This window comes from Achroia grisella, unplaced genomic scaffold (genome assembly GCF_030625045.1).
Source record: "Achroia grisella isolate CSIRO2021 unplaced genomic scaffold, CSIRO_AGI_Agris_v1 utg546, whole genome shotgun sequence".
NCBI classification, from domain to species: domain Eukaryota; kingdom Metazoa; phylum Arthropoda; class Insecta; order Lepidoptera; family Pyralidae; genus Achroia; species Achroia grisella.
In genome coordinates this window covers 4,566,114-4,585,349 of record NW_026712931.1, presented here as the reverse complement: position 1 = coordinate 4,585,349, position 19,236 = coordinate 4,566,114, and the positions used below count along the sequence as shown (strand labels likewise).

At 30.8% G+C, this 19,236-nt stretch overlaps 2 protein-coding genes across 6 annotated transcripts in view; one reads left to right on the top strand and one right to left on the bottom strand.

Moving 5' to 3' along the window:
- Positions 1 to 19,236, bottom strand: part of LOC131848324 (heparan sulfate 2-O-sulfotransferase pipe) — a 68,397-nt gene that overhangs the window by 2,027 nt on the left and 47,134 nt on the right. For all 5 annotated transcript variants that reach the window (XM_059198143.1, XM_059198142.1, XM_059198146.1 and 2 more), the window contains exons 4-7: positions 10,118 to 10,206; positions 9,104 to 9,323; positions 8,594 to 8,732; positions 4,598 to 4,754 (exon numbers count right to left, since the gene is read on the bottom strand). In XM_059198143.1, coding sequence (XP_059054126.1) covers positions 4,598 to 4,754; positions 8,594 to 8,732; positions 9,104 to 9,323; positions 10,118 to 10,206 — 605 coding nt within the window. The remainder of the gene's footprint in view (positions 1 to 4,597; positions 4,755 to 8,593; positions 8,733 to 9,103; positions 9,324 to 10,117; positions 10,207 to 19,236) is intronic.
- The window catches only part of LOC131848326 (divergent protein kinase domain 1C), a 75,086-nt gene that overhangs the window by 48,009 nt on the left and 7,841 nt on the right, over positions 1 to 19,236 (top strand). The gene's annotated exons all lie outside the window — the stretch shown is intronic.

Below are 19,236 nucleotides of genomic sequence, written 5' to 3'. Positions count from 1 at the left end.
CTTCCATAAACTCTGCAATTCCGCCAGTGAGTTTAAATACTATCTAATAAAAGTATTATTCGTTTTCTCTGCTAGAACGAGGTATAATTTATTGTTCTTTATCATGTGTGAGGTCGTGTACTTCTACTGATCTCGTTTATCTTACAGACGTTACACGGTCTACACACGTCACAAAAATATGCGGCAATATCACAGTACTCTGTATGGCAACTTAGATCGCTCCGTGTGGAATAAAATCAGAGACGATTTCTCAGCCGATTTTCGCCCCATTAGTGCTGATCATCCCATATTGACTCTGAATTTAGTGTTGAGTATAGACCGTTTGATACTGAACTTTTAATTTAAAAAAATCTGAAACATGGTGGTGCTCAATTCAGTGATATTTTGCCGATGCAAATCTAATATTACACTGAAATATAGTTTAAGCAAATACCTACTATTTTGCGTTGGTATCCGAATTCACGAAAGGAAATCGCATATTTAAAAATAAATTGTTATTATATAGAGAATCTCAAATTATATGGCTAGGTAAACAAATAATTTAACAAGTTGTAATGACCACCGTAAGACATTTAGTGTTAGTGGTGGTTAGTGTAAGATATAGGAATAGGAAAAATGACGTGCCGTACGATGTTATTTTTGGAACTAGCTTCAGTTCACAGGAAGTGTTTATAGGCTAGTGGTCTGTCTCAAAACACAAGAAAAAGTAATCATTTGTATTAAGTTTACCGTTATCAGAATTAAATTGTTAACTTTTTGCTGCGACGCCTAAAACGGGATGTTACGTGTTGTTCTGGCCGCAAACTTAATAAAAGTATCGAACATATTTCTGTGTCACAAATTTTTGTTATATACTTATTGTTTTTACATACAACTTCTTGGTAGAATTTTTGTACTTTCCGAAACAAATCTAAGTAATAGATATTTAAACAAGAATACCTACATATAAGAAATAGATTTGAAAGAAACGGATAAACCAAATCGCTATCTGTAATATTTCTATCCCTTTTTTATTTTAACCCCATCGAAAGAGATAAAGATTTTCACCAATATGGATGCAGGCAATTTTGGTTATTAATAAATAATTAAGGATTTTCATTATGGTTTACTATTTCTAGATAGTCTGAACAGTCTATACATAAATTAGATAGCAACTTAATCAACATCACATGAGAAAGAAATATTCTCGAATGAGTAAATATGATAGTAGATCATGTATTGATTAATTAAACTCTCTTAAGATACATATAATAAAAGTACCGAAGAAAACTTAAACTATAAGTATACAAAATAGTTCGGACAGTTATGACAAAGCATTAACAAGTATATTATGGTTAGTTTTTGTACGAAAATGTAATTAAAACGTCAATTTTTTGTCGATACAAAACTAATTTATTTTTTGCGCGCCCCCATTAACTAAGTTCTGACCTGACACGAGTAACATGTACTTAGGTATTCAAACTCTGTTTAACTATTGTCTACCCACGCCTGCAGCTCCTTATTCAAAGTATCTACTCTCAACAATAGGCTGATAATTGACTAGGAAAAATTTGTGCACACGCAGCTGCGCTACTCTTAGATACCTTTTGGTACCATTAATTCTCATAATAACTTGGTGTGAGGTGTCAGACTAATAGCTACAGGCAACAAATACTAATAAACTAGTCTACGTATTGCTTAGGGACATTTGGTAGATTGTAGGTACTAGCTTGTACTTCAAGCCAGTGCTTTCTTTCTTCACGGTGAATATATTGTCAAAGAAATTATTTTTTACAGATTTATTGACCATCGTGGTTTCCAGAAAAAGAAACCGCGTGGAGATTGACCTGACACGGTATATTGCTAGAAATGGAACCAATAATGTCCGCTCACAATTGTGAACGTAAAATGCAGTCGATATTCGTATATATTTATATATTCCGGCGTCCTTAAAAAAAATAAAAAAAATAGTTATTCCGGCAATTCTATGATAGGTTTAAGACTAAATTATTAGAGCATTATTTTATGCAAGATATATTCACCTGTAGGGTTATAGTGTAAAGAAATCATAAACTGTTGTTTAATATATAATGTAGGTATATCTTTATTATATGCCTAAAAAGAATAAAAACAAAGGCTAACGTTGCTAGTTGGCTCCAATAATTTAATAATAAACCTTTAGAACAATTCAACTGTTACCTTCTTGGTATCGGCCTACATATGGTCAATTTGTGTTTTTTATAATTAAATTTATCATTTCGATCTTTGAATTTGATCATTGATTTTTTGATTTGACTTCGGCACGCATCAGTCTCGTCGTGACCGATGCCGCTTTGGAACAAAATCTAACGAAACAATTCACGAGAATAACGGAATAAAACATGTCAATGATTCTTCCCCACTTAGGTACTTATTTACAGAATCCCGAACGATATAAACACAAAACTTATTTATTTACAGAATTTAATCGACTATCAAATTTCAAATAAAAAACCAATAGATGTTTGCATTATAGATTTCATCGTTACGAGATAACTAGTAGATACGTTACTGGCAGTAAGTAAAAAATGTGATGTGCGAGAGATAAGTACTATCTAGTTTTACAAATAATAAGCCAATAGATAGTTGGACGGTAAAAACGTACTATCTCATCAATTACGGGTCGTTGACGAGCGCGAATTACACGCTTTTTTTCTTCGGATCAACTCCGGCGCAGTTAACGGGCGTCGCGCGTGACCGATTGTGTATCGATTGATCCGCAAATTGACGTAGGACGATCGACCGGAGATAATAAACAGCCTCCGTGGAAATCGCAGTGTGATAGCCGAAGGCAACATGTCGGCGGGAAAATAAAATCTAATTCCAGTGTGCAATTGATACGATGAAGCCGTTTACCTATCTGCTTATAAAGATACCGTAGTTGCGAAATATTAGTTAGATACTAATAATTAGTCTTTAATTAAAAATAAGACTTCAATTTCAAGTACCCGGACTGGGTAGACAGACTTTCCCTTCTTTTTTATTGTTCTTTGTAAATTACTTTCCAATGTAATATTTGTTAATTTTGTGCCTAGTTGAACTGGAGCCTGTATTAAGTCAAAGTTTCTGTATTGAAAGAGTTCTGATTCCTGAGACACAAGCCTTGAGCTTAGTGCAGGGATTACTGTTAAAACATGTTATCTATAATCATTGATGTAAAGTGTACAAATAAATAAAATGCAAGACTCGTCCAGGAGATAACAAAATTAGGTAAATTTTGATTTATCTCAAATAAATTAAATTAAACACAAATACTTGTTGAGACAAATTAGTTCATAATGCAATACACAGTAGTAGTGCTGTTTGTATTTCAGTTTGATATTAGAGATAGAGTTTTGTGTAACTCGCTAAATATACAAATGAATACTACTCGCTGGTGCAATTTTTGACACGAAAGGCGTAAATAACACGTTAGAAACAAATAGTATTACAATATCTATTTAAGCCTCAGGCACGGCAACGAAACACCTCTCATGACTGTTATTTGCAGCACATATTTTGTGATCTTCGTGGTTTGTCTAATAGAGCAGAGTGTATCGCATTCCGTTAGTAGGCCTGTTTGTAATTGTTAGTAGTATTAAAAATGCTAATATATAAATAGTTTTATTCCTTATATGTAGTGACATTGTAGGGTTGGAGGAGGATGCTCAGAGTCTTGTGGAAGTCTATGGGAACTAAATGAATTTCTAAGAGTTATTACTGCAACTTATACTGAAGCAAAAGCAGAATAACTGGGTTAAAGTACGTTCTCTAACAGAAGTTATTTTTTTGTTTCCATCGTGGTTATGTTCTGGTAGGTCAGTGAAAGACCACAGAATTGGAATGAAGTCTGGTTAGAGAGCATATCGTCGCAATAAACGACCTCTTCTTGAAGGTATATCACTATCGGGTCCTATTAGGTGGAATGATTTGCAACGTGCCAAAGGCTCTCCTGAGCTCAACGTGGATCAAATCAGAAATTATTAATTGAGCAACAAATGTGTTTTTGTCAACATAAATAAATTTGTTATTCTACAGAATCTTACGACTGTGTAATAATTTACTTAGAGACTTTTACTGCATCAAGTATCTACTCGTTACGTCAGACTGGATATCGCCTTACATAATTTTTATTTCGTATTATTTTTTGGTAACTTTCCTTATTTTTGTTTTGTTATTGGATTCTTTTGTGTTTGTTTATTTGTATTTCTTTTTGTAAAAACTATATCCGGATCTCTGGGCTACAATGTAACTGGAACTGAATGGTTATTTATTGGTTTATTGGTTTTTTAATGGTTAGTTATTTAATTTAGCAGTGGTAATAGCTAACATAATGTATAAAATAAATATCGGAATATAAACACACCAAAAATATACGAAGTAGGTATATTTGTCATACATATTTATATTGACTCCATTTCTTAATAATCCAGATTAATATTCCTCAAATTTTAGTGAATGTCTTGTTTAATAAGTGAATGAACAAATGCGAAGATGATGACATCAACATAAAATAAATACGACTTCAATGAATTGTCCAAATCTTACGAAATGTAGTTGGTCACGTCCGCTATTGTCAATAGATTTTTAATGAGCTAACCTTTTTCAACCAGGCAGGGTCAGGCAGCGGTAAGTCTGGGAAGGCCCGTTTTCTTTCAACGTAGTACCAAGGTGCCCTCACGTAGTAGTACCACGAGATGACACGCTCCACCGGATCCCGTACCACGTTCACGTAAATTGGAGACGGGTAACCGTACCTGAAACCATGAGCGTTCACAAGTTCTGTAAAAATAATTTCAAATAGTATTATGTAGTACCAGAAAACAAAGTTTAATCATTAGTTGAAGAATCCAACTATGTACGAAGTCGTCTGCTTACCCTTATCTTCACTAATTATATATTTATTTACAGATATATAGTTTCTTTTGCAAGCTGTATACTTATTTAAACTGTATACTGGATATAGTAGTACTATTTATGAAACAGAAGCTTAACACGTTTACATGAATGCTAACATTTCAGTCATAGTATATTGCATACAATATATATCGTATTTCAAATTTACTAAAATCTCATGGATTCTCTCTGTTATTGAATATATAGTACCTAAATTACTTCTTGTTCTAATCCATTATGTATACGATATAATATGTATTAATGTGTAAGTTTAATTTTTAGGTTTATAAAATGTATGTTTATTGTAAATTGTAATAAGTATAATTGTCTAGTGTGCGCCTCCTACATTCCTTCTCTATGTAAATGCTTTCTGTCAAAAGGAGGTTGTGTGTAAGAGATTGCTTATATCGATAAGACCGCCTTTTGTAAAATATTTTTAATATACTTTTATTAGACTGTTTCTTTGTTCGCAATATAGAGTTATTATTATTATATTTTGTGAGGTTCCTGGTGTTCGTCATAGGTGATTATTATTTATTATTATTATATTATTATTATTAGTCAGAGTTGAGACAAAAATTTCGTTCTATACATATAGACTTTAACTTTGTACATTCATGAAGTCTAATTGTTTCTTTCTATCTGGGTGTCTAAGTTGGATAGTCATTAAAGTAAACATGCATATTTATATTTATTTTTGTGAAATTTAAATTATGTCTGAATTTGAATATTATTTCAGTCATTTTAAAAATTTAAAACAATGTTATGCAAATGTAATTATGCGTGCCGGATAACTAAGTACACTTATAACCGGTTTTATTATAATTTTAAATTAGATTTTACAACAAACTGTCCGAGAATACTTATAGCGTTACCGTCCCTGTATATTGCAGCACTGAAGCTATTAATTCATAAACAAATGTGTGTAAACTAAATAAACGCGCTAATGATCTCACTGAGATGTCATGAATATTCCAAAACAGTGCTTTTTTTCTTCCGTTACGTTACAACCCAAACAATAGAGTCATTTAACGGTTGTACACGTGCCGCTGTTGTACAATTGTACAATGCTTAAATAGAGGCTATGTAATCGTCCACCGAGCAATTAATGTCGGACTGATATCATTAATCATCGCGAGTATTTAGTATCGATATAGCCAATAATGCTGCGCATGCGCTGTGATTGATGTTACCTATTGTTGATTAATTAGTTTGATGCTGGAAATAAACTTATAAAAAGTATAATAGAAGACGGTGCCTTTTTATTTTTTCAACGTAAGGAAATCCTGATATATTGTATGATCATGATATTACAGGTCATGGTAGTCGTTTACTTTCGTGAGAACTTTTTTTATTACATGATTGTATGAAACTATTGTGGTCAAACGCGCTCAAATTTTGTAACTGAAAAACTAATATAGTTACTATGAGTGACTAAATCTTTCGTTTTACCACAAAATATTTAATAATGACACATATTAATTTTATAGATTTTTTTACAATCATTTTGAAACAACTGAATGGATTTGAATTAAGGTAAAGGGCCATATTATGGAACATTGTACTAGTTTATGAAACAAGTGATAAAAATCTGAATTACAAATAATTTCTAACGTATTCAGTATTTATAATATTATCTTTATGATCTTTAATAACCTATTTATTGATTAAATTAATTTATTTTGGTAAACACCTTAAAATGTATAGAAAAAAAAAATAGTGAAATGCACGTGTCAGGTTGCATGAAAAAAGACTGTCTTTTAGAGTTAGAGAATGACAGGTGTCATCACAATTGTTTTAACAATTTGAAATATTTGTCAATGATTCAAAAATACTTGAAACATGTTAATCAAAAGTTTGACTTATAATCTATTGATTGATATTGAATTTAAAGTACTTTAATAAGGTATTTATTTTTTATTTAGGTGTTTCATAATTGCCGCAAAAATTTCTAAACAGACCGTATTTATGGAACAGTATATTCAGTGTTCCACATCCCCCTCACATTCGATTTTCTAAGTTGTCCGTAATTATGAAACAGCAATAAGTGGACAATATTTAGTTAATTTCGTGTTAATAATTGTTAATTAATTATAACAAAGCAATTTACGTTAGAACAGTTTATATTTATAAAAATTTGCATTTAGATAAGTACATAGATTGTAAATTTCCATGAAAATAAAAAACTAACCTCAAAAATGAATAAGCTGGATGATATTGTTTTATGTTAATTAAAACTTATACTTAAGTGGAAAACCTGCCTGAAAAAATTAATAACACTTTATTTTATTCAAAATTTTTACGAAGCACCTACATATCACATTTTTATAGATGTTTTTAAATTAATAATTTTTATAGGTAGACACATTTTTTTTATTGAATTTGATATCTTTATTCTATAGACTTGTTTTATATTGTTATTATTAATTTTGATTGTTTGGTATAATTTTTATAATTTGATATTGGTTGGTTTTCATGAAATAAATAAACTAACTGTCAAAGAAGTGACGTTGGTAAATTTTAATTTTTAGAGAAAGAACAGAACCGTAAGAAAATAATTTGATTAATAATCAAGTCGAATGATAAAACTAATGATTACATGACACTTAACAATGATTGTCATTCTTCTAATAAATATTCTCCTCTGATAAATACCAGTACCCAGTCTCAACAAAGCGGCCATTCCTGAGGTAATTACTGTATGAAATTATAGTAAAAAATGAACCTTTAGATATGGTTACTGAAGCTCATTCTGGTATTAATGAAAGTAGTAATTTAAATTGACTAAATTTAACTAATATTTTGTTAATATAAATTTAATATTGTGCGTAATGTTGGTGATGAATTAATATTTGAGTTGAATTTGAAGTCAAGAAAAAATGGATTAAAGTTGAGTCATCAGGTAAACTCAAACTACCTTCTGCTGGCATATCTGATCAATGGATGCAATATGACTCAAAAAAAGAAACTGATCGTAAAACTAAAGAAGAAAAGCTACATAAAAGAAAACAATTATTAAATGAGAAAAAAGTGATAGCTGATGAACGGAAAAAGCTACTAGAGAACGCATTACTACAAAGGATCCAAGAAGAAATGAAATAGTTGAATTTTTGGTTTAATTTAATGTATATTTGGTTTTTATATCTTGTTTATTAATCCTAAGATTTGAAACTGTTCTTGTCATATTTACTTGTAAGTGAATATTTATTTATTGCTTGTTTATTCGTATAATTTTTAAATCTAACTGTATTAATAATTAATAATAAAACTTTTGATACTATGAATAAATAAATTAGTAACTGAAAAATGTTTTTAATGCGAGTACTTCAGTTCATTTTGAGTTCCATAATTTGGGACATTCCCGATGGAACAGCCGTACGTGTTGCTTTAGACTGTTTCATAAATACGGCCGTATGTACTTGTCTGTTATTTTATTCAATTTATTAGCATTTTCAACTAAAACTCACTTGATAATAATTATTATCACTTCAGTAGATATCAGGCAAACTATTAACTTAGAAAAATTCAATGTTTCAACTCTATTTTTTTTTAAACAATGTAAAATATTCAACTCCTACTCAAAAGGTGTCTCATAATATGGCCCTTTACCTTAAATTGAGAACCAGTGATGTAAAAAAAACTACGGTATTAGGTATTTCGGCAATCTTCCCTAATTAACTTTAATGTCTCGTTTACATACCTGGTGAAGTTAGTATAGCAAACATGCTTTATGTAGGAGGCAGGTGGTTCGTGAGCTGACACCAAGTTCACCAGTATTTCCTGATCGGGCGGCGCGAGGCGGATTGTCTCCACACGTTGCACCGCGTCACGGTGAAAACCTACAAAACAATAATTAGTTTATTACCATTCACCAAACAAGAAAGGTGACATATCAATACCTGAGACAATCTCTACATCAGTTATGTAATTTTGAGTAGTAATAGTAGTTAATAGTAATTTTTAGCAATGAATGAATTAGAATTTGTGCAATTTTGTCTCTGTATTAAAATATAAGTCAGTTGAAGTTCAGTTGAGATATGATAGTGTAATTACAGGATACGTAAACATAACAACGTATGAGGAGTACCAGAGGCGTAACATGAAGACAGGATATCCATGGTGATATTCATGCGTACAGGCGACCATTATCATCAGATAGATTGTCACATTGTCTAGTTTATTAGTATACAGAAAAAAAAAAAATTATTACCGAATTGGTTTTTGATGGATAGGCGTCGCAGCAATTCCATGAAAGTTTGGCTGCCGACTTTTGGCACCCGGTTGAAGAACAGCAGTTCGACACCAGCACGCGCGGTGTTGTTCAGCTCCCAAGGTTCCGGTACCAGCACCTCATTCAAGTACTCCTGTCCATCTTCTTCTCGAGAATCCTCGGACTGTGCTTCAAGAGTACGCTGCGGTTTACTGCGTTCCTGATTATGTAGAGCAGATTTTTTTGTATAGAAGACAAAAATTATTATTATTATTTGTGTAACAAATTACATTAAAATAATGAATTAAGTAAAATGTAATTTCAAAGGTATCTGGGTTTCCACCGGTGAGGTATACACGTTTAACCGACAATAAACAGTAATGGGCAATTAGTTCATAACAAACGATATGTTTAAATAAACAAATAACTTGACATGCACGCACATTTTGAGGTGAACCTGTTTGTACGTCTACCGGTATAATGGCTAAGTTTAAATACATAATTTCAAAGAACTTGTCGTGGGAGTCATTCAATTTAATTAGATAGCGTCTCATAATTAATATATATGGTATACAATAGAAATTGTATCCGAATTGTGTTTCAGTTACGTTATATTTAAATTTTTTTAATTTCTCTTATTGCAAATTTTTTGCTGTACATAATATGTGATCATTAATATTTTTTATGACGTGAGTTGAATCTGTATATATTATGTTAAAACTAATAAGATTCTCCAGTAGATGAGTAAACCAAAATTGAATAAATCAAGTTAATCCAGGAATAAATATATACTTGTCAAATGTTTCATTAAAAAAAAAGCAACATACGAAGATTGCTTTTAGCGTCACTGAAATTACTGGCACTCACTTAATTTCTCACTGACTATACATATACCTAATTAAACATAGTTTTTGGGTACATATATTTGAACGTGGATGTAAATAAAACGACAGTAACTAACTAGCAGTGGAATTGAATCAAAACATAAATCCGGAATAACTTAACAGAACTTACAGCTCCGGTATTTCTCCGTATTGCTTCTAGAGCTTCTTTGTACTCTTGTGCGGATGCAAACACGTGCTCTGTGCGGTCTGTCTGGATTCCTGGAAACAAAATAATAGCTATAATAACAACGTCAAACTAAGAAACCTATTAAAAGCTAATATTCTTCATAAACGATTATTTTGATGTGAATGAAGTAATCGCAGATGTCTCAATCCAACCTGATTGTTAAGAATGTTTCTAACAAAAAAGTAACTTTAAAATACAATTATCATTAATTTTTATTAGCCTTTTGTGTAGAAGAAACTATACAATGCCACCAACATCGAATTATTAAAAAAAAGCCTAACATTTAAAGCGAGTACTAATTTCATTCCATCAATTATCATTAAAAATATTTTTTATTAGAATGAATTTAATTGAATAATTTACGCCGGAATATTTATATTAGCATAAATCTAACTGTTAAGTATTAGTGCAAAAAGTAAGTTTAATTGCATTATAAATCATAGAAGCGAAATTTTTGATGACAGGTTATGACTTATTGGAAAGATTTTTTGGTGTATGAATTTGTGTAATATTTTCTCTATGGATTTTAGGATTTTATGATGAACATTTTTTAATAATTACAATTTAGTGATTTGAAAACCTGGGACTAGCCTAAGAATTATGTATGTTGTGAGTGGAATTTCTATTCTATCTTGTATTTATAGCTATAAAATACTTATACGATCCATATAACAATTATAATACTTTAATATAGATAGTAGTTGATAGTGTAGTGAAATATAATGTTTATGTTGGAAATAATCTGTAGTTCTTATTTGTGTAGTTTTAGCCGTCTATCTTCTTGATATAGATATTATTTTAGGTAGTTATTAGTTAATATTGTACAAACAATACAGTTAGTTCACACAGTAAAATACGAGTGGTAGTAAAATACCTTACTCGCAATTATACCAACAAATTAATTAAAAATTAAAAGCTATCTTACACAGTTTCATTATAGTCATGAGAAATTATAATTAGCAATATTTCAATTAAATTTTCAACATTGAAATTTACACTGAATTATGTGACTTTTTTTGTTAATTTTGAACTAAAAAACTGAAAGTGGTGTAACCGGTTGCATTGAACTATATTTCGGCCAAATTGTCAACGTCGTAGAAAGTACACTCTGCAACGGCGTTCTGTTATTTGGCTTTCACGGCAACAAAGACCAAGATGATCCCCTTCGATAAACCTTAATGGGCTTTTGTATTCCAACGTTTACCAATAAAAATAAAATCCAAATAAATAAAACACGCGTTGCTGAGATTTGAAGATGTATAGTTGCAGAGACCGACAATGAAATGGAACCGTTAAGCGATCTAGATTATTAAAGTGTATTGAGTGATATAAATATATACGAATTAAATACTTCACCTATCAGCCTCTGACCCTGAAGTGTATGCCAAAATATTGACGAATTTCAGCTGATATAAATAGCGCTTTCTCATAAGATTAAAATATTTCATTTATACTCATGAGTTTACCTCATGCCAACTTTATTCTACTAAGATTTTATTTCTAATCCTCCTATTATATTTTGCTTACTTTACACATAGCATAATAATTAGAAAGTAAGAAATGGAGCTAGTCTTCACAAAACATTGACTAAAACATATCTAAGATAGAAATAAGTAGGTAAACGAGAGCTAAATGAAACAATATTGTTTTACTATTTTGCAAAATTAAAATTAAGATTTTACATTAATTGAGTATTCTCATCTCATCTTCACATTTCGAAAATATTTCTGCGAAATTTCACCTACCTGGCAATCAGAATAAATGTTCTGCCCGAACACAAGTGGCACTAATCAAGGACAAGAAATGATAGTGTAATTGAAGCAGCTCCATTACATCATAAAAGTCATTAAAAGAGATGACCAGATATATAAGTGTAATAAGCACTTTCTTACTTTAGGTACATATTTCCTTTGAAAGCTTCATTTGAATTATTATGAGGTTAATAACAGTTGATTTCATACTGTAACTTCCATATTCATTATTTACTTATGTACGGATCAATATTACTTTATAAAATCACTCGATCAACCGATGTATCGCGGCAAGAAATGGAACAAAAACCTGGTTACCATTAGAGCGTGAACTATACTAATAAGCTACTCCCGAGCTGAGTGAACCACAAAAACTACATCTTCATTTTGAATAGTAACGGCGACTAAGAAAATAAATAAGATAGCAAGTTAGATATGTTATAATAATGATGTCCAATAAGAAAAAAAGCGAGAAACGAATTGAGCGTAGCGGCATATGTAAGTACATCCGGCCCCGGAATCCCATTGTTATGCACAATGATCAAGCCCCATATTGGTGTTCCTAGAAATAATCCTCTTCATTGATATGAAAATTGATACCTTCGAAGTGGCAGTGAGTCGCATTATATCGATACGAGGCAATCGATTTCGCTAATTAACACCAAACACTTTTTATCAAAGATTAGTTTTTATTTTGCGATTTTTTGTTAACACTTCTGCCAGTATAGTCACGAGCATTAAATACTATGCAAACATTTACTCCTCCTATCTATATATTAGCAATAAATTGTTACTGTGACAAAGCACAAAACTGTTTACATTATTGTATCTTGAATTATTTACTGAACTAGAAATATAAGTTAACTTTCTTGAAATAGGCTGAGTCATGACTTGCCACCATTAGTAAGATTTGCTTGTGAGGTCTTGACACAGTCATGTGTTTGGCGATTTTTTGGTCATCTTTGAGACTTGTAACTGTGACAATTAATTCCGTATTGAGTATTAAAACTGTGCCGCTCTATATAGGACTTAATTTTTGCGTGTCATATATTTTTTTATAATATTTCTGACAATGTTAAAGTATTTGACAACAGTAATTTAATCATCAGTACCTTTTTGTCCAACTTTTGGCGGGTCGATTCCCTAAAATTACAGTGCATGGCAATGATAAATTTGCAAATATGTAATAAAGATGAAATAAATGTAGCAGATATAAAGAAAATCGCGTGACGCCCATAATGAAGTCGATTTGGAGTTAATGATCACAATTTGGGCGCGCGCCGCTAACGTCTTAATTCTGGCCGCAGGTGATGTGACTTGAACCGCTAATAAAATCACAAAATACTACATTTTAACGGATTCCATGTTTTAACATCTGTTATTATGAATACTGCGGGTTACGATAATTTTCTACATTTATGTAGGTGGAAAAAATAAAAGCATTTAAGTAATGATTCTAGGTAAGTACAGTCATGTCCATCCATATAGCAAATTTTTATTATTATAGCTAGTTATTGTGTTTTAGTCTCCTCCTAGATCATATGAAATTCGTTAATTCTACCCTAAAAAAAACATCAGGAACAGTACCTATTTCAAAATGTTGGTCATTCAGAACGGAACGACGTCCTAACAACATCAGAGCTCCTGTTGTTGTTTACAAAAGGGTGAAAAGCATTTAAGCACAAGTACGTAAATTATTTTCAACCTAGTCACGCGTGAAATGGTTCCTAAAAATAGCCAGAAGGCTTCAGCGGCATTTATTTTGCACTCGTTTTTGTACACGTTCATTGCTAGGAACAACAAGTAGGTATTCGTCTAACATTTTATTTATACGATTATTTTACTCCAATAATTATGATACAGTGGTAGTCTGTAAGGAGAATTGTTCACTGTCTCTACCAGTGAGAGTAAATATGGCTATAGACACAAATAGAGACAAATATCATATTACTCTTCCTTCTACTGGTAGAATAAACAGCTCTTTAGTTTTTATATTAAAAGTACATATTATTTACATAACCATACAAATGTAATAAAATGTTCGATATTCAGACTTCGTATGTATATATATTTGTTATTGGATTTGGAAATTCATATTAAATCCCAACAAGGGTTATTTAAGAAGTATAACAAGTATAAGTGAAAAAAAAAAATCATATATTTTAATATACAAAAATCTATTTCGCCTTTTAGGATCAAACGACATCTCAATAGCAATTGCTATTTCTATAAATATTTGTTTAATAGTATCACAATCGTTATAAGATACTGAATAAGAATGTGCACAGATTTCTTCTCAGGTATACAAAACTGAATCGATCATTTGTCTATTTGAGGCCCGCCTCCTTTCTGAAAACGGTTTGTAAAAAAGATCATAATTATCATTCTCATTCTACTTCATTCGTACATTATATAATTTCCTAGAAAAGCTTATTAGACAGGCTGGTCAGCTATACGTGTGGGCAGGACGCGTCCACTACTTTTTATATTTTAATTGGATCCCGGCTATTTCACTCAATTGACTAGATGGCAAGCTTCAACGGTACCCTTAGACACCGCACTTATCCTTATATAGAGCACTCAAGGCAGTAATTGAAAATGATACTTTGCACTTTGAATATAGTCCGTAATCACAATGTGAACAAGCTCCGACTATCTATGAAAGTTTTATCATTATGACATAATAACAAGTTGCGCTATCAACAGGATAGTCTTATAGCCTACATTACTCCATCGTAGGTACTACGATATACTACTATCACGATATGATATTTCTAAGGGATCTCATTTAAAAAAGCTGTGGACATTTTCTCATGAAATATATTTCTACGCCCACCCATCTAGTATCTATGATACTAGATTTTAAGGAACCCTGGTATATTTTATACTATGCCGTTAATTAATTATTATCATCATCGTGATATTTAAGATACAATTGTCGATTTGTTTAAATTGGTAACATTTTTTGTTTGTGAGTTTCAACTCTTTGGCTAAAAAATTTTAGACAAAGTTTTTGGGGGAATTTTCAGTAATAAATATTAGGAAAGAAAAATTAAATTAAGTAGTTATATTTTGGAATTGGAAGCTGAATCATAAACATAAGATTATATTGTAGGTGGATGTTTCATATTACATTTACAAAATATTATTTGAAAAACAATGTAACCTATATAGTCCTTAATTCTAATTTAGGAATATATAAAAACTAGATTTAGGTAAAGATTATAAAAACCTTACTGAGATTATAAGATATTTATAGCGACATAAATTCAATATACCTAATGTATTCCGATACATTTTTATAAGTGATTCGTCTATTACCATTAAATGTCCGTGTTTGGGACATTCATCCTGTTTTTCTACCATCCACCAGATCATTGGCACACACCGTGTAGTTCTAGCTAAGTTATTTCACCATTAAGCTTTGGCCATGTAACCGCTACGCCCACCCATAGATACAAGCACTTCATTTTAAGGAACCCTGATATATTTTATACTATGCCGTTATGTCCCATTCAGATATTAATAATTTATTATCAATACGTTATTCATATTTTATTTAGTTATGAAATTTAATCTTGTAGCTGTCCTACACAATTACTGTAAAATTACTAAGTACACGATCCTCTCAATAAACAATCTTGTCTACATATGATTTGACATTAAAGAGAAAATGCTTATATAACAATTATTATTACTAATTATTTTTATGCAAAGAACAGTTGTCCAATAATATAATGTCCAAATTTCAGAGGACGCTCACGCTTAATGAAATTTGAAAACAATTTCTCTCTATTTATTTTTTAAGTTTTAGACTAAAATATGAGTAAGAGAAAATCTATTTCCAAAATATCAAACTTTACTAGTGTAACCGACAAATATGCAAGTGTCTTAGAACAATTGTGATCTTTTAAGACAGCAAATTTAGGACTAATCGAAACTAACGAAATTATAACGCAACAGTTTAATCATGACCTTAAAAATATATGTATTTTTAAGGTCATGATTAAACAGTTTTTATCAGTCACAAAGTACTGGGCGGTGCATTACACGTTCCGTAACTTTACGTGAGGGATTTTAACTACACCATGACACCATAAAGTGACAGTTTTTTCCGCTTATAATGTGATGTCATGCTGTAGATTGAAATAAAAAAACTTTTGTTGTAAGCCATCGGTACGGTTGTGTAAATTCCCTGATTTTTAAATTATTTATTTTGCATGTAAAATTTATAATAAACAATAATAATTTATTTTAACATAAATATTTATTTGCCGGTAAACAGACACAAAGGTAACGTTACTACTGCTGTAAATGCTACATATATCACCACATTAGTCAAAATAGTCAGCTACTATTACTATACTGACTGTTCCGTCTAGATCTTATCTAAGTTCTAGATGGGATAGTCAGAAAGTCGGTTAATCTTAACCGTAAGAATATTAATTATAGTCAAATATTTTTCTTTGTCCAATTTCATTGTTTATATGGACATTGAATGAAGTTATTATTAATGAAATTATATTACTTGCAACTCCGTATTAATTAACGCTAAAGTAAAAAACAAACATCCGTGTTAAAATAACATCTTATAACTGTACTTAAAAAAACAGTAGCCACATTAGAAGTAAACATTTCAAATCTGAAAGTAATTTAACGAATTATCTCATAAACACGCGTTCATTGCTCCGTTATTCATATAAGCAGGCATAAATAAACGTTTATCACAATTTACATACAGCTAGTGTGTGGGCCCTAAGGGAAGAATAGACATTGGTCTAGACAATCTGGATGAACATTATTTATGCATTCACCTCGAGACATCGTTTGTGGATTCTAGAGCCGCGTCCGCCGCCCGAGAGCTTGATGTCAAAGATTAAAAGCCTAATGTTTATGGTATGGTAATTTCTTTACGTAGATCGTCTTGCCGTTTCTGCATGTACTGTAATTTAAGGCTCTTACTTATAAGGTGTAAAATATATATTATATAAAGAAATAGATTATAGAGAAGTAGAGACAAATGATTTTCTTATTCACAAGCTGTACTTATAAACTAATATATATATATATATATATGTATGTATATACTAGCTGTACCGGCAAACGTTGTTTTGCCTTAAAATAAAAATAAAAATTAGGGGTGGACTACCCCTAACATTTAGAGGGATGAAAAATAGATGTTGGCCGATTCTCAGACCTACTCAATACGCTCACAAAATTTCATGAGAATCGGTCAAGCCGGAGGAGTATGGGAACGAAAACTGACACGCGAATTTTATATATAAGATATAAGTATATCTAGATATAAGTATATCTAGATATAAGTATATCTAGATATTAGTAATGGCAGAGAATACCATTTAGCATTAACCCTATTGTATATTGATTTTAAATACTGCAATAAAGAATATTTTTTTATTTGAAAACCATTAAAAGTGATTTTATTAAATCATTTGGAAATGGCATGGTCAGTCTTAACCGTAATTGTTCAGTTAGGGTAGACTTCTGTTTATGACATTCTCATTGTCCTTTACTCTTTAGTTCTGTTAAGCTCATGGTAAGATCCCGTTTCTATAATTTGTCCATTTGTACACAGCCGTAAAAAAATAAATAGAATGATAAATAATATTTAGTACATAGAGAAATATAATAAATTTTATTTAAAACCGCCTCGGTGGTCTAGCAGGTTAGCACACTGGTTTAGTTCCGATGGTCGCGGGTTTGCTCGCGCGGTACAAACATTTGTATTCATGAGTATGATTATTTGTATGGGTCTGGGTGTTTTCTAGGAATATTATGTGTGTATTTACAAAAAATCTATCTAAGTGTTTATATCATTTATGTAGTATCCGTAATAAAAATATCTGATTTCTTTCGCACCTTTCATATTCTACTGATTGCACCACGAGTTCAGTTACTTACTGTGAAGGTAGCTGTTCAAAAATATTTGTTTTACGGTATTATATATTAGTTTGTTTTAGCGATGTTATGAGATTTAAATATCACTACCGTCAAAAAATCTTAAATTATAGAAGTAGGTAATATTAATAAATTTTTTATGTGTATAAACGTCTCTTACTATAATTATAAGTACCACCTCATAAAAATCATCGGCATCAATTGATATGATAGGTAATCTAGTAGTAGGTAATAAAAATAAGGATAGGTGCAATTGTACAAATCAAAAGTGCAGCAAATAAAATAAAAACCAAGTGCTTTGATTACTAATCCATGATAACAATACATTGTTGACAGTAGCATTACCTACTTACTTATGGCGAGGTCAGTCGCTATCTGAAAGTAAGATCGACACATTGAAGTTCCCATTAGCTCCTCCTGGGAAGCCATAATTAAATGTATCTTGAATAATCTTACATCCATAAATATCTAATTCCCCAGCGTATTGTTATGTAGCTATAAAATAAGACAAGTATGCCCTTGATCAGTCGCATGGTTTGAGTGAAGCAAAATTAGGCTTTTTATATTTAATTTACGTTATTGTTGTTGTATTTTTGTATCTATTATATTATCTAATTTTGGTAAATTATAAGATTAACGATGTAACTTACAACAAAACTGCTCTTTTTAATGGTTGTATAATAATTTGTTAATTTGCAAACCTTGATTCGATCTTAAAGTTATATTTAAGTAAACAATATAAAGATTTGTTAGGTAGTAATTAAAAATATGTTATCTTATGTATAAATATTAAACACTCCTGTAAAATTGAGATAATATTGCCGTAACACGTTATACATAATTGTTATTAGTATATGCTAATGTGTTGTAGATGTAACATTAAGTCTGCGATCAAATGCATTCCTGGTTGGGTGGTATGTTACATAATGTATTTGTTTAACATAACACATCAAGTTTCCTGATCTAATGTGAAAGCTGACATTTCTGTTCTAAGTTTAATGACACTTTTCTGGACCGATTCCATACAGACGTCTATGTAAAGACTCGAATTATATAATGAGTTTGCTACGTATGTTCGATCATCACTAATTTTATATAAAATACGTGTAGGTAAATAAATTTACCAGCAACTACATAAATACAACTAAACAAAAACTTAATGCTTAATCATCGCAGACGAAGATACAATTGTAGATTGGTGATAATAGTTGAAATGAATAATCAAAAACAATTTACAATCTTAATGATAATATATAATGTACATATTATTATGATTGTACATTCAATAATTATGCATATTACGAAATATAATCTAGCACTATACTTAGTTATAATTTTGAGAATGAACATTACAATGTTTTCGTTTTATATCTATACTTACTGTATAAACCT